This window comes from Nematostella vectensis, chromosome 12, assembly GCF_932526225.1.
Source record: "Nematostella vectensis chromosome 12, jaNemVect1.1, whole genome shotgun sequence".
Lineage (NCBI taxonomy): Eukaryota > Metazoa > Cnidaria > Anthozoa > Actiniaria > Edwardsiidae > Nematostella > Nematostella vectensis.
This window is the reverse complement of record NC_064045.1, coordinates 14,941,113-14,954,752: the sequence shown is the minus strand read 5'-3', so window position 1 is coordinate 14,954,752 and position 13,640 is coordinate 14,941,113. Positions and strand designations below refer to the sequence as shown.

General features: G+C 41.1%; 3 protein-coding genes across 5 annotated transcripts; 1 reads left to right on the top strand and 2 right to left on the bottom strand.

Moving 5' to 3' along the window:
- Nucleotides 1-536: 536 nt before the first annotated feature.
- LOC5506893 (uncharacterized protein C16orf52 homolog A) lies at nt 537-5,410 on the bottom strand. Of its 2 annotated transcripts, none has more exons than XM_001627521.3 (3): nt 5,168-5,410; nt 4,250-4,465; nt 537-3,685 (listed from the first exon to the last, which is right to left on the bottom strand). In XM_001627521.3, the coding sequence occupies exons 1-3, from the start codon at nt 5,268-5,270 to the stop codon at nt 3,495-3,497; spliced, it is 510 nt and encodes a 169-aa protein (XP_001627571.1). In that variant the 5' UTR covers nt 5,271-5,410; the 3' UTR covers nt 537-3,494. The 2 variants fall into 2 exon arrangements, with proteins under 2 accessions (XP_001627571.1, XP_032231257.1); XM_032375366.2 differs by having other exon boundaries at nt 4,250-4,462.
- A 133-nt stretch (nt 5,411-5,543) lies between these two features.
- LOC5506892 (uncharacterized protein C16orf52 homolog A) lies at nt 5,544-8,117 on the top strand. Its single transcript, XM_032375367.2, has 3 exons — nt 5,544-5,810; nt 6,380-6,592; nt 7,575-8,117. Exons 1-3 carry the CDS (start codon nt 5,708-5,710, stop codon nt 7,763-7,765), a joined length of 507 nt encoding a protein of 168 aa, XP_032231258.1. The 5' UTR covers nt 5,544-5,707; the 3' UTR covers nt 7,766-8,117.
- An 857-nt stretch (nt 8,118-8,974) lies between these two features.
- LOC5506891 (N-acetyltransferase 9-like protein) lies at nt 8,975-13,608 on the bottom strand. Of its 2 annotated transcripts, XM_001627520.3 has the most exons (7): nt 13,454-13,608; nt 13,059-13,168; nt 11,473-11,532; nt 11,250-11,330; nt 10,864-10,923; nt 9,341-9,435; nt 8,975-9,095 (listed from the first exon to the last, which is right to left on the bottom strand). In XM_001627520.3, the coding sequence occupies exons 1-7, from the start codon at nt 13,528-13,530 to the stop codon at nt 8,982-8,984; spliced, it is 597 nt and encodes a 198-aa protein (XP_001627570.1). In that variant the 5' UTR covers nt 13,531-13,608; the 3' UTR covers nt 8,975-8,981. The 2 variants fall into 2 exon arrangements, with proteins under 2 accessions (XP_001627570.1, XP_032231256.1); XM_032375365.2 differs by lacking the exon at nt 10,864-10,923.
- Nucleotides 13,609-13,640: the final 32 nt, after the last annotated feature.

The following is a 13,640-nucleotide window of genomic DNA, read 5'->3' as shown; positions in this document are numbered from 1 at the left end:
GGAGCAAAGGAAGGAACGGCAATGACGATGTTAAAAGAACGCGATCAAGAGATTTGCTGCAAGCTGGACAGAAAGTGGAGGGGAAGAAATTGGCTGAAAACATTAATTCAGAAAGAGTGAAGGCACTCAAAGATTTAAATATGGAACATAAGCACTTTATAATATTATATAGGGGAAACCATAAAAAAGATGTATTAAGGGTGAATACCGGTTTGCCTTTTACGTATTAAAATACGTATCCTGGACTCCTGGATTGTGCATGCCAAATAACTGCCCCCAAATCGAGACAAGTTAAACCAAGAAGTCTGATTTGACACTTCATAAAATTATAAAGTAGAGACAACACCCAAAGGAATCAATGCCTCCCTTTAAATCCAAACACTTATAATGCCCCCCTTACACCTCAAAATGTCTCGAACCCCCCCCCCCCAATACACACACACACAGTATCCTCCGCCCCCCCCACCCTCCCTCAGGAAAATAAATGAACTTTCCCTTAACAGCTGAAAAAAAATCCAGCAATTAACAACAGCAAATTCAGAAATTCTTTTAATTCTTTTGAGGCCTTATGGGATTTGTAGCCAGAGCTACAGCTTTCTTCTCTATCTTTTATAACATTCGGCATCTATGTAAATAAAGAATATCAAAATGTATTGAGATATTTTTTAGTTATTGTCATTACAAAAAGAATGCTTTCTGTAACTTCTTCATGTCTCTGATATACATATACCTAGGGGACATATGCTACATAGCACGTTTCTGTCATTCTGATATACATATACCTAGGAGACATATGTTACATAGCACGTGTCTGTCATTCTAATATACATATACCTAGGGGACATATGCTACATAGCACGTGTCTGTCATTCTGATATACATATACCTAGGGGACATATGCTACATAGCACGTGTCTGTCATTCTGATATACATATACCTAGGGGACATATGCTACATAGCACGTGTCTGTCATTCTGATATACATATACCTAGGGGACATATGCTACATAGCACGTGTCTGTCATTCTGATATACATATACCTAGGGGACATATGCTACATAGCACGTGTCTGTCATTCTGATATACATATACCTAGGGGACATATGCTACATAGCACGTGTCTGTCATTCTGATATACATATACCTAGGGGACATATGCTACATAGCACGTGTCTGTCATTCTGATATACATATACCTAGGGGACATATGCTACATAGCGCGTGTCTGTCATTCTGATATACATATACCTAGGAGACATATGCTACATAGCATGTTTCTGTCATTCTGATATACATATACCTAGGGGACATTTGCTACATAGCGCGTGTCTGTCATTCTGATATACATATACCTAGGAGACATATGCTACATAGCACGTGTCTGTCATTCTAATATACATATACCTAGGAGACATTTGCTACATAGCGCGTGTCTGTCATTCTGATATACATATACCTAGAGGACATATGCTACATAGCACGTGTCTGTCATTCTGATATACATATACCTAGGGGACATATGCTACATAGCACGTGTCTGTCATTCTGATATACATATACCTAGGAGACATATGCTACATAGCACGTGTCTGTCATTCTGATATACATATACCTAGGAGACATTTGCTACATAGCACATGTCTGTCATTCTGATATACATATACCTAGGAGACATTTGCTACATAGCGCGTGTCTGTCATTCTGATATACATATACCTAGGGGACATTTGCTACATAGCACGTGTCTGTCATTCTGATATACATATACCTAGGGGACATTTGCTACATAGCACGTGTCTGTCATTCTGATATACATATACCTAGGAGACAAATGCTACATAGCACATGTCTGTCATTCTGATATACATATACCTAGGAGACATTTGCTACATAGCGCGTGTCTGTCATTCTGATATACATAGCATATGTCTGTCATTCTGATACACATATACCTAGGGGACATTTGCTACATAGCACGTCTCTGTCATTCTGATATACATATACTACATAAAGAGAGAGAGAAAAAATAAAATAAAAATAAATAAATAAATATATAAGTAAGTAAGTAAATAAATAAACCTTATCACTATAAACATTTGTTAACAATGCATGATTCTGTAAGTATATAGATGCTATTAAATGTTTATATAACATTTATCATATTTTTCCTACCATATAAAAATAAATGCAATGTTTTTTTTTGTCTGAAATACAAAACAAATCTATAGGGGAGTGCAAGAAAGAAATTGGGCTTGCCAGGATTTCATGTATCCCATCATTCTGTGTTCTTTTGTGATAAATAAATTAAAAACATATAATACCTATAGCCACAGGTGAAAGTTTTCTGACTTCCCCTCCCCCTCCCTCCCTTAGTATGCATGCAAAGACCCTTGAGCATATCTAGCACTTGGCTGTGAGGGCCCAGTCCCTCATTCATGAGCCACAGGCCCACTCACATGCATGGCAGCCAGGTTTGGGCCCAGTCCCCCATTCATGAGCCACATGCCCACTCACATGCATGGCAGCCAGGTTTGGGCCCAGTCCCCCATTCAAGAGCCACAGGCCCACCCACATGCATGGCAGCCAGGTTTGGGCCCAGTCCCCCATTCATGAGCCACAGGCCCACGCACTCACATGCATGGCAGCCAGGTTTGGGCCCATTCCCCCATTCATGAGCCACAGGCCCACTCACATGCATGGCAGCCAGGTTTGGGCCCAGTCCCCCATTCAAGAGCCACAGGCCCACCCACATGCATGGCAGCCAGGTTTGGGCCCAGTCCCCCATTCATGAGCCACAGGCCCACTCACATGCATGGCAGCCAGGTTTGGGCCCAGTCCCCCATTCAAGAGCCACAGGCCCACCCACATGCATGGCAGCCAGGTTTGGGCCCAGTCCCCCATTCATGAGCCACAGGCCCACCCACATGCATGGCAGCCAGGTTTGGGCCCAGCCCCCATTCATGAGCCACAGGCCCACCCACATGCATGGCAGCCAGGTTTGGGCCCAGTCCCCCATTCATGACCCACAGGTCCACATGCATAGCAGCCATGTTTGGGCCCAGTCCCCTATTCATGACCCACAGGCCCACATGAATGGCAGCCATGTTTGTTAGTAACTGATTACTAACACGCACACCATGTGCCTACACAGGGGGGTACCCAGGGTGCACACAAGCAGCCCTCCCCCCCCCCCCCAGGCTGACAAAAAGTGAGTTATTTCTTATTGAAGAATCATGAAATACTATCCATTTTACACGACACATCCTCGGGGACCCCGGGTGACGTGGAGACCGGAACCATATGTACTGGCAAAGACAAAAGAAAGAGCACGCTTTCTGTCCCTGATCTCCGCGACACCCTGGGTCCCGAAGGGTGATAGCACCTATGACTGCATCTCCCTCTCAGTGATTCCTGGGCATGTACATGCACAGCACTAGGGTCCTATTGTCTTCAGTCTAAAACTAGAATAGCTTTGTGACCCATAAACATATTCTATCTGATGAAAAGGGGGCACACTTTAAAAAGAAACATCTCTGATGTAACTGTCAAAATGATAGAGAACACAAACAGTATGAATGAATGTCCAACATTGGTCCCATTTGGCAGCTTGAAGGGCATTCCTCCAATCTCTGGCATGTGAAAACCCAACGGGAACACCAGGGCAGCCAGATTGAACAAAATTACTGTGAAAAATCGTACAAATAGGTTAGCCTTAGATTTGTAAAGTTACTGTGAAAGTTACTGTAAGATAAAATGCAAATAAGTTTTAACTTTAGATTTGTAAGGTTAATGTTTAACAAATGGCACAAATACTGTATTAAATCTTAGATTTAAGTTTTGACTGATCTCAAGCCGCACTAGGCTGATCTCCCCTTAACAAATCTTGGCCTGTGCCTGAGCAGGGCAGTGTAAGAGTTTACGGTCGGCGATGCAGTTTCGTCTTGAATAAGTGTTTTTTCAGATCTTTTTAGATTTTTGGTGTTTTTTTAGCAGCATCTTAAAACAGGTTTTGTTTTTTCGTAGAGCTCTCTGATGCTGATTTGTTGTTTTCATGTGTGTTTTACAGGAGATATATGATGCTGGCAAGAGGATGTCCGCTTTGCTTCCTGGGGCAGATGTGAAAAAGCATCAAATACAATGTGCGCACTGAGGTGGTGGCAAGTAACATGGGTGCAACGCGTAAGTTGCCTTTCTATTCCTGGCATCTTTTATCTAAATGAGCCTATTATCTATTAAGGTGGACTTACATGCAGTAAAGATGAACCACCTCCCGAACTTCACCAAATGCCTCTGGCGTGCAGAGAAGAGAAGGAATAGCCAAGCCATGGAGAGGAGCACAATGCCGATATTAATTAATCCTGTCGTGACGAGCCATTCGCTTGGCTGCTCAGTACTGGCACACACTTCTGGCTGAGTGAGGGGCTGATGACAGGTCATGGTAAGACCAAGACGCATAGACCCTGCTAAAAAGGAAACACTTAGTCTTAAGCCTTGATCAAATGGAAATGAGACATGGGCAGGAATGGGGGAGGGGCACTGGCTCCTCCAAATATTTTTTCTCAGTAGAAAAAATAAATCTGTATATATACAGAATTAAGATTTTAATATTGTCAATAGCGTAAATATTGTAGAACCCTTTGAAGGAGAAACAGAGGGGTGGGGGTGGGGTCGGAGATAAAAAAATACTATTGTGCCCCCCCCCCCAACCCCCCCCCAAAATAATTTATGCTTCTGTCGCTCATGTGATAGTAGATGAGACTTCTACTCTTTCTAGCTTTCTGATCAAATGGTCTTTGAATGTTAATGAGAGTTATCACTTTTTTGTCAAATAATTATTTGACTTCAGGATTCATCACTTTTCACGCTCATCAACTCGCATGTTTGCTTGCTGAATTTGAACATATTCAAAGTGAATGAGAGTCCGTGAGAGTGGATGACAGTGCCTGAGAGGCAAATGGACATGAGAGTTGGAACTCTCGAATCTCATCTAAGTAAGTTCGAGGCTTTAGGGTGATTGGCAGGTGCAACCTACCACCCCACCCCTACCAATATGAAAAACAAATGAATAAATTCAACCAACAAGCATAGCGTTTAATATAAGTCGACTGGACTTCGGAAACCTAAGCGCTAAAAAGTCAAACATGTCTTGCTAGCTTTTTACTCACCCGCGAACTGATTCACGATCCACTCAGGGGTAGCGATGGAAGCGATGGCGAAAACATCGGCGATGAAACACAGAATTCCACCGGCGATTACCGACTTATCCATGCTGTTAATATACACTCACAAAAGACCTGTAAGCCGGACCTTTGTTCTTCTACATAGTGCTTATTTACAGAGAGATTTTCCACAGAACTGTTTTCGCTTCCGCCTGAACGCAGAACAAAACAAATGTGTTTGTAAAATTTTATTGCCGATCAATTATCGACTGTCCTGATTCCGTCTCAAAGGTTTGTCGACCGTCGAGTGATCGGCAGCTACGAGGCTTCTCCGACGCTGTTCGGCATTATTTGCATGACTTGAGAACATACGATTCTTCTAGCATTGTGACTGAATAACATCGTTTCCAAAACATGTAATATTTTTTTTTTCTATGCAACTCCTGCAGAGCTGATAACATGGACAGCTGTAGTTTAAGCGAAAAATGTTGTAAAAGCATCTTAAAATTGTTTTAATTCGAGACCATCTATCCACCTCTTGTTTTTATGGATAAGTTTGTGGTTGCTGGCGGATTTTTTTGCTTCGCTGCTGATGTGTGCGCGATTTCTGCCCTTTGCCAGCCGCTCTGGGTGGTTAATGACTTCTCAGGTGAGTTTTTTTTTTACAATTTATGCAGTTTTATCTTTTAAACACAAAGTTATCCTTTGAAATAGCACATCTCGCTATCATAAACTACCCATTGTCGGTTCACCAATCAATTATCGAACTGGAAAATGTCTTGCTTGCATTATTATCAATGCATCGATTTACTCTTTGACCAAGATTATTTGTTACTTATGTAGTTATGGTATCAAGGCATTCTGACACCGATGTCAATACACAAGCATAATAATAGCAACATGCACCATAATAATATTAATATAATGCAATTTACGCGTGTTCATTATCATTATGATGTAAGAGCTATCGCCTGGTCTGGTGGCTGTATCGCTTTTAAGTAGCTTTGAAAAGAATTGGATTCCTAAAACCAGGCCTTTCTTACTACAATACTGTAGCAATATCATCGCAACAATATTTTGGTTGGAATTGATCCCCTTTCAGTAGAGGTGAGAGGCCCATACACTGACAAACTAATACTTTGGGCTGCCCGTGATATATATAATGATCAGTTGTATTGTTTCTAGGAGTTCTTCTTTACTGTAATCTATTTTTTTCAGGTTCTGTTCATCTTGGTCTGGTGGTCATGTGTCAAAAGTCACAGGGACAGCCAGAGGTATGCGTCTCGCCTGACCTGCCCAACGAGTGGATGGCAGCCCTAATCTTCATCATTCTGGGAGTCATGCTCTTGACAACGGCATGTTGTCTGTTGGTGTCATCGCTATGGAAACCACACCTCATGTCTCCTGCAAGGTGGATTGCATTTTTTGGAAGTAAGTATCAAGAACAGTTATAACTCTTTCCCTCAAATAGTCGCAAATATATGTAAGTATCAAGAACAGTTAGAACTCTTTCCCTCAAACAGTCGCAAATATATGTAAGTATCAAGAACAGTTAGAACTCTTTCCCTCAAACAGTCGCAAATATATGTAAGTATCAAGAACAGTTATAACTTTTTCCCTCAAACAGTCGCAAATATATGTAAGTATCAAGAACAGTTATAACTTTTTCCCTCAAACAGTCTCAAATATATGTAAGTATCAAGAACAGTTATAACTTTTTCCCTCAAACAGTCGCAAATATATGTAAGTATCAAGAACAGTTAGAACTCTTTCCCTCAAATAGTCGCAAATATATGTAAGTATCAAGAACAGTTAGAACCCTTCCCCTCAAACAGTCGCAAATATATGTAAGTATCAAGAACAGTTAGAACTCTTTCCCTCAAACAGTCGCAAATATATGTAAGTATCAAGAACAGTTATAACTTTTTCCCTCAAACAGTCGCAAATATATGTAAGTATCAAGAACAGTTATAACTTTTTCCCTCAAACAGTCTCAAATATATGTAAGTATCAAGAACAGTTATAACTTTTTCCCTCAAACAGTCGCAAATATATGTAAGTATCAAGAACAGTTAGAACTCTTTCCCTTAAACAGTCGCAAATATATGTAAGTATCAAGAACAGTTAGAACTCTTTCCCTCAAACAGTCGCAAATATGTGTAAGTATCAGCCCTGGTCACTCTTTCCCTCTAGCAACCACAAAAAATAGTCCACAGAGAGGCAGGATCCAAGAGGAAGGGCCTCAGAGAGGGGGGTCTTGAGTCCCCCACTTATGTATGTTTTCTTTTTAATGTCTTGAGTTTTCAAGACTTCAGCTCCCACTTTTCGAGGTGCCGTGCTATGCAGTCATTGTGCAGGGTCTACTGTACAAGGATATGCAATTATTCTCTTCTAAACTGCTGTTTTATTGCAGTGATTGTGTTCTGCCTTGCCGCGCTGACCTTCCCATTAGGATTCCACATGCCAGAGATAGGAGGACGGGCCTTCAAGCTTCCAACAGGGACTAATGTAGGACCTTCCTTCTTTCTCTTTATCATCTGCATCGTACTGACCATCACATCTGAACTCTTCATCTTCAAAGTGTGCCCATTGCTTCTAAGATGACCTTTACGCAATGCAATGTTTAGTTTCAGTCCTTGTAAGGAATCTCATAAAATGCTATTTTTGTAAGAAATTATAACTAACATTGCATAGCATTCTACTTTCATTGTGATCTTTGAAGCTTTTTACAGGGTATAGCTTGGGTTTGAAAACTTCTATACATAGAAACTAACAAGCATGTATTAAGCTTTTGCACATAGTAAGGACTGGAGTGTAAGGATAACATAACCCCCCAAATCTACAACTACTGTGAATAAAAAAATTCAGTTGTATTTGAAGGAGGGGTTTTGTGTGGCCAGCTCAATTTTGTTCAAGAAATGTATAATTTCTAGTAATAAAATAGGAAGCCATGAAATCACTTGTACAGGTGTACACAGGGCTTATTATCAGATACAGTTGTTTCACGATACATTATGTGACTACTCAGGCTAATAGACTGTTTTCATTTTGAACGCGCGTCCAAAATGCCACAGACTGGCGGGCCATAGCTGATCCAAAATGATGACGACATAGGGGAATTTTACCCTAGCTCCAAAACTCTGCAAAAGAAGCAATCTGGCAGCTTTTTCTATAGCTTCTCTGTAAACTCCACTTCGTACGCCATTTCAGATCAGCTGTGGCCCGCCATTCTGTGGCATTTTGGATGCTTGTGCAACATCGTGAAAACGGTTTATTAGGCAGTCACATGCTACTTTCAGTGATGGAGGAGATGAGTGCTTTCAACAGGCACCCACCCAGCCCTTACAAATGTACTTTGAGATAAGCAAATGTATGCTTTTTGAACATTTTTGCAGAACTTTTGAGTGTGCGTTCAGGGTATTAAAAAAAGTCTGTACAAAAGCATGTTTTTTTTCCAAGCCAGCTGGCCTTAACACTTCTATGGTCTATTTCAAGCCAGCTGGGCTTAACGACCTATGGTCTATTCCAAGCCAGCTGGGCTTAACACTCCTATGGTCTATTCCAAGCCAGCTGGGCTTAACACTCCTATGGTCTATTCCAAGCCAGCTGGACTTGCATTAATGTGGCCACCTCTGAAGATATCAGCAATGCTTTGTCAAATGGTGCTATATTGTATGGCCTGTTGCATATCCATGTATCAAGTAGTCATTAACAAATGGTCAATTGGTTCTATATTATTTGGTGTTTGCATCCATTTACCAATTAAAATGGTCAACAAATGGTGCTATATTATTTGGTCTCTGAGGTGTTGTATTATCTATCAAGCTTGGGTTTTAATAGGGTAATGCAGTTCTGTTACATCAGCAGTTAAATTGGTAAAATTATTGCTATCAAACTTTAGTGTCACTTCCTTGAACACCTCACTCTCAGATATCTGTAGATGGGAAAAGACCAAAAGTCTCAGATGCTGTAATTCAGTGCATATTACACCAGTCTCTTATAAACAATAACATTTAGTTTCCTTTAAAACAAGAATCACTTGCACTTTTGGAAAAAGTGTACTTTTTTATGTACTTTTTTATGCCTCCTAGGGAAGGGGGCTTGATGGAGGGGGGCGCTTTATTGTGGCCGTAGAGGGGGCTTAATTAAAAGTGTGGGAGTGCTATAAGTTATCCTTACCTTTGTAAAGCCTAGTTTATTAAATAAAGATAAACTTGGTTCATTGTCATGACCGATTTTAGCAGTAAACCTATTGACGTGGAGCTTTGAAATACCTGAAAAATAAAAAACAAAGAATGAATGTTTTATTTGACTTGGAGAAAGAGGACAGGGTAAGATCATTGTCATTTTCATTTTACTTAACACATTGACCCCTGAACCGGCCTGTACCGGCTTTGGGAAGTACCCACAACCCAAAAAATTCATAAATTCAAAATAAACACAACAAGATGAAGATACTCAGGCATCAGTCTAAGGGATAAATGGTCTTGCAGATATGCATCCAACCAAGGTGTTGGCATCTACTCTTAAGCCAAATAATAGCACAGGTTCTTTGACAAATCTCAAATCGAACAAGGAGAGAAAAGCAGAATCACCCCTCTCAATAAAACGCTCAAAATACCACACAAGGGAGAGAGATCAGCAAACACAGCTCAAGACACAAATAGATACCTTTATTCTGATCCTCCAGGTACATTTCCTTGGCCTCAAAACACAATGCCCATTCCTTGAAGGATTGTACAACCACGAAAATATGTTTACGTATTGCAAAGCATTCTGGGAGATACAGGGGAAAATTCACGAGGGGAGGGCCAGTCAACACTCCTCTCCCCAAAGTCAGATGGTTTTTTATAAGTCTTTTCACCCCGAAGCCAAACGAATCAATTCCAGGCCATACAGACCCAGAATAGCAGTGTAAACAATTTTGGAATCAATTTGGTTTCAGAAAAGACAGCATTTAGGAGAGCTGTGGTGATTCATTAGAAAATTATTTTCTCATCCGGGCAAAGCCAAACAAGAAAAAATCATCATGAATCCACCTTTGCTTGCAAATATCCATAAGCAAAGCACTCAATTATGCCCCAAAAGACTTCATGATGTCCTGAGACACTCCCCTAATATGCTCATAGCTGTATTTTTGATGAAAAATACAAGCAACCATCAACTTGTGCTGGCTTCAGCACATCGACGAGGGATTAAAAGTGGGGACCGCAAAGCACTGTTGGAAAGCTTGGATACCGCTGACTAGGTGCAGCTGTGTTTGACTTTGACGGGCTGTATAAAACTCAGAATAGGGGGGGAGGTATCTGTTTTCAGTCTGTTTTTTGTAAATTCAGCTCCAAAAAAGCCAGGAGTCAATGGGTTAATTGTAGTTGCTACTGCCAGCCCCATTATTATCATTTGGGAAAATAAAAGTTATTGATGATCCTTCAGACCTTATTTTTGGTGACCAATGGGGGCGCATGTACACCCCGTGCACCCCCCTGTGTACATGCCTGGTTATAACTATCATCAGCTATCATGTCCCATCATCCTACGCCTTTTAATAACTTGGCACCAGTCCCTCCTCTTTACATTCCCATCTAGGCCACAGTCCCAACTCTGCTTATTCCTAACTTGACACAAGTTCCCACTAACCACCAGTTCCCACTCACCACTTGGCACCAGTTCCCACTCACCACTTGGCACCAGTTCCCACTCACCATATGACATCATGATAAGCAGAGCTTCTTTTCCCAGACCCCTCCCCCGGCTAGAAGGTTCTGCAGTCAGAAGGAATTTTACCATTGATATCCTGATTATTGAAGAAACAAAGAGAACACCAGGAAAAACTTCAATAAGTGACTTCCTACAGTTGGGGGTTTTTGAATCACACTAAAGGTTGTCTTTAACTAGTTTGTCTGATGGTTGGCTAGGAAAAACTGAGCACAAAATCAAGAAAAAAAGGTCCATAGAGTTCAAATTCATCCAGCTTTAAACAGATTTCCAACTCCAGCCAGTCAAATTTGCACTTAACCTTGCACACCGTGACAACCACATAGTGACAGTTCAGTAAATGGTACTGATTTGGAATATCTGAATGACGTACCTGCAATCATGATTTCAATCTCTGCAACATGCAAGTCATCAGGGTCATTAAAAAACAAGTTAACATCCCCCGCCATACTTTCTGTGAAAATAGCAAATGAAAAAAATATCATTGAAAATGAAATAATTAGTGTTTATATGAACCAAATACCTAAACAATCACACCAGTTAAACCATTTGTAAACAGCGGAAAAATGCATGGTTTGTTTTGTTTTTCTACCCACCTATCTCATTGTTGCCATTGTCATTCCATTTCTGCTTATCAAGGACAATAAAAGTGCACTCTAGGATAACAAATGAGATTTATTTTAGTTCCTATCAGTTTTAGCCTAAAATGCAACACCACATTGATACTCGCATCACCCTGTACCCTGCACCATCACCCTGCACCAGAGGCTCGAGCTTCACTCGTTTACTGTCACGCTGGTCTTGGCTATGGGAAACAAGACCATTAATGAGCGTAGCTCGAGTCTCTCGTACCCAGGGTTCGGGGTAAGGCAAATATCAGATGACTTTGAGGTGCATATTCAGGAGTTCCAGTAAGGGTAGGCCGATGCAAGGTTATTATAGGGGGTTCACTGTATCCTCATGGATTTCCAAATATGTCCGCATATATTTATGTAAGTTGTCTGGAAATAAACTAGGACACTCTGGCAACTCCTGGACCCACCCATCACCCATGATTCATACTGTTTTAGACCCACCCATCACCCATGATTCATACTGTTTTAGACCCACCCATCACCTATGATTCATACTGTTTTAGACCCACCCATCACCTATGATTCATACTGTTTTAGACCCATCCATCACCCATGATTCATACTGTTTTAGACCCACCCATCACCTATGGTTCATACTGTTTTAGACCCACCCATCACCCATGATTCATACTGTTTTAGACCTACCCATCACCTATGATTCATACTGTTTTAGACCCACCCATCCCCTATGATTCATACTGTTTTAGACCCACCCATCACCTATGATTCATACTGTTTTAGACCCACCCATCACCTATGATTCATAATGTTTTAGACCCACCCATGATTTATACTGTTTTAGACCCACCCATGATTCATACTGTTTAGACCCACCCATCACCTATGATTCATATTGTTTTAGACCCACCCATCACCTATGATTCATACTGTTTTAGACCCACCCAACACCTATGATTCATACTGTTTTAGACCCACCCATCACCTATGATTCATACTGTTTTAGACCCACCCATCACCTATGATTCATACTGTTTTAGACCCACCCATCACCTATGATTCATACTGTTTTAGACCCACCCATCAACTATGATTCATACTGTTTTAGACCCACCCATCACCTATGATTCATACTGTCTTAGACCCACCCATCACCTATGATTCATACTGTTTTAGACCCACCCATCACCTATGATTCATACTGTTTTAGACCCACCCATCACCCATGATTCATACTGTTTTAGACCCACCCATCACCAATGATTCATACTGTTTTAGACCCACCCATCACCTATGATTCATACTGTTTTAGACCCACCCATCACCTATGATTCATACTGTGTTAGGCCCACCCATCACCCATGATTCATACTGTTTCAGACCCACCCATCAACTATGATTCATACTGTTTTAGACCCACCCATCACCTATGATTCATACTGTTTAGACCCATCCATCACCTATGATTCATACTGTTTTAGACCCACCCATCACCTATGATTCATACTGTTTTAGACCAACCCATCACCTATGATTCATACTGTTTTAGACCCACCCATTACCCATGATTCATACTGTATGATTCATACTGTTCTCATCGTTGAGCCAGCTTTGTTGCATGTCATATTCCTGCTGCAGCATTAGTCTTTCCGATGCTGTTTGCTCAAGGAGCTCAGGAGACTGCATCCATTCGTGATACCTATCAAAGCAATAGAAATTGCTTTGATGAAATCCAGACTCCCGCAAAACAACCCCCTCCCCCCCCCCCCCACTACACACACCACCAACACCTTCACCCTAACTCTCGTTTAGATCACCAATATGACTTTGAATAAAAAGTCTAAAAAATATAAATGACCAAACATAGTAGTTGCTGAAGTACGCTTTCAAAACTTGTCTTTTTATGAGAAAACTGATTTCGGTCTAGGTTGTCGGTCTGGTTCACTTTGCGACACTTAGTTGATCATTGTAACTGCTCGTATACCTGGGAACGTGTTTCTCCTTGTATGGCACTAGTATAATCTGGTTTCCAACGAGAGCAACCTCGCTATTGATCTTCATTTTTTCGAGGAGTTTCGCGCCGTGTCGTCCGCCATATTGAAAATTACCCACAGTTCTTTGCCGCCAAAATAAACACAGGAATCCCCTAAGAATATACGGATCATTAAGGG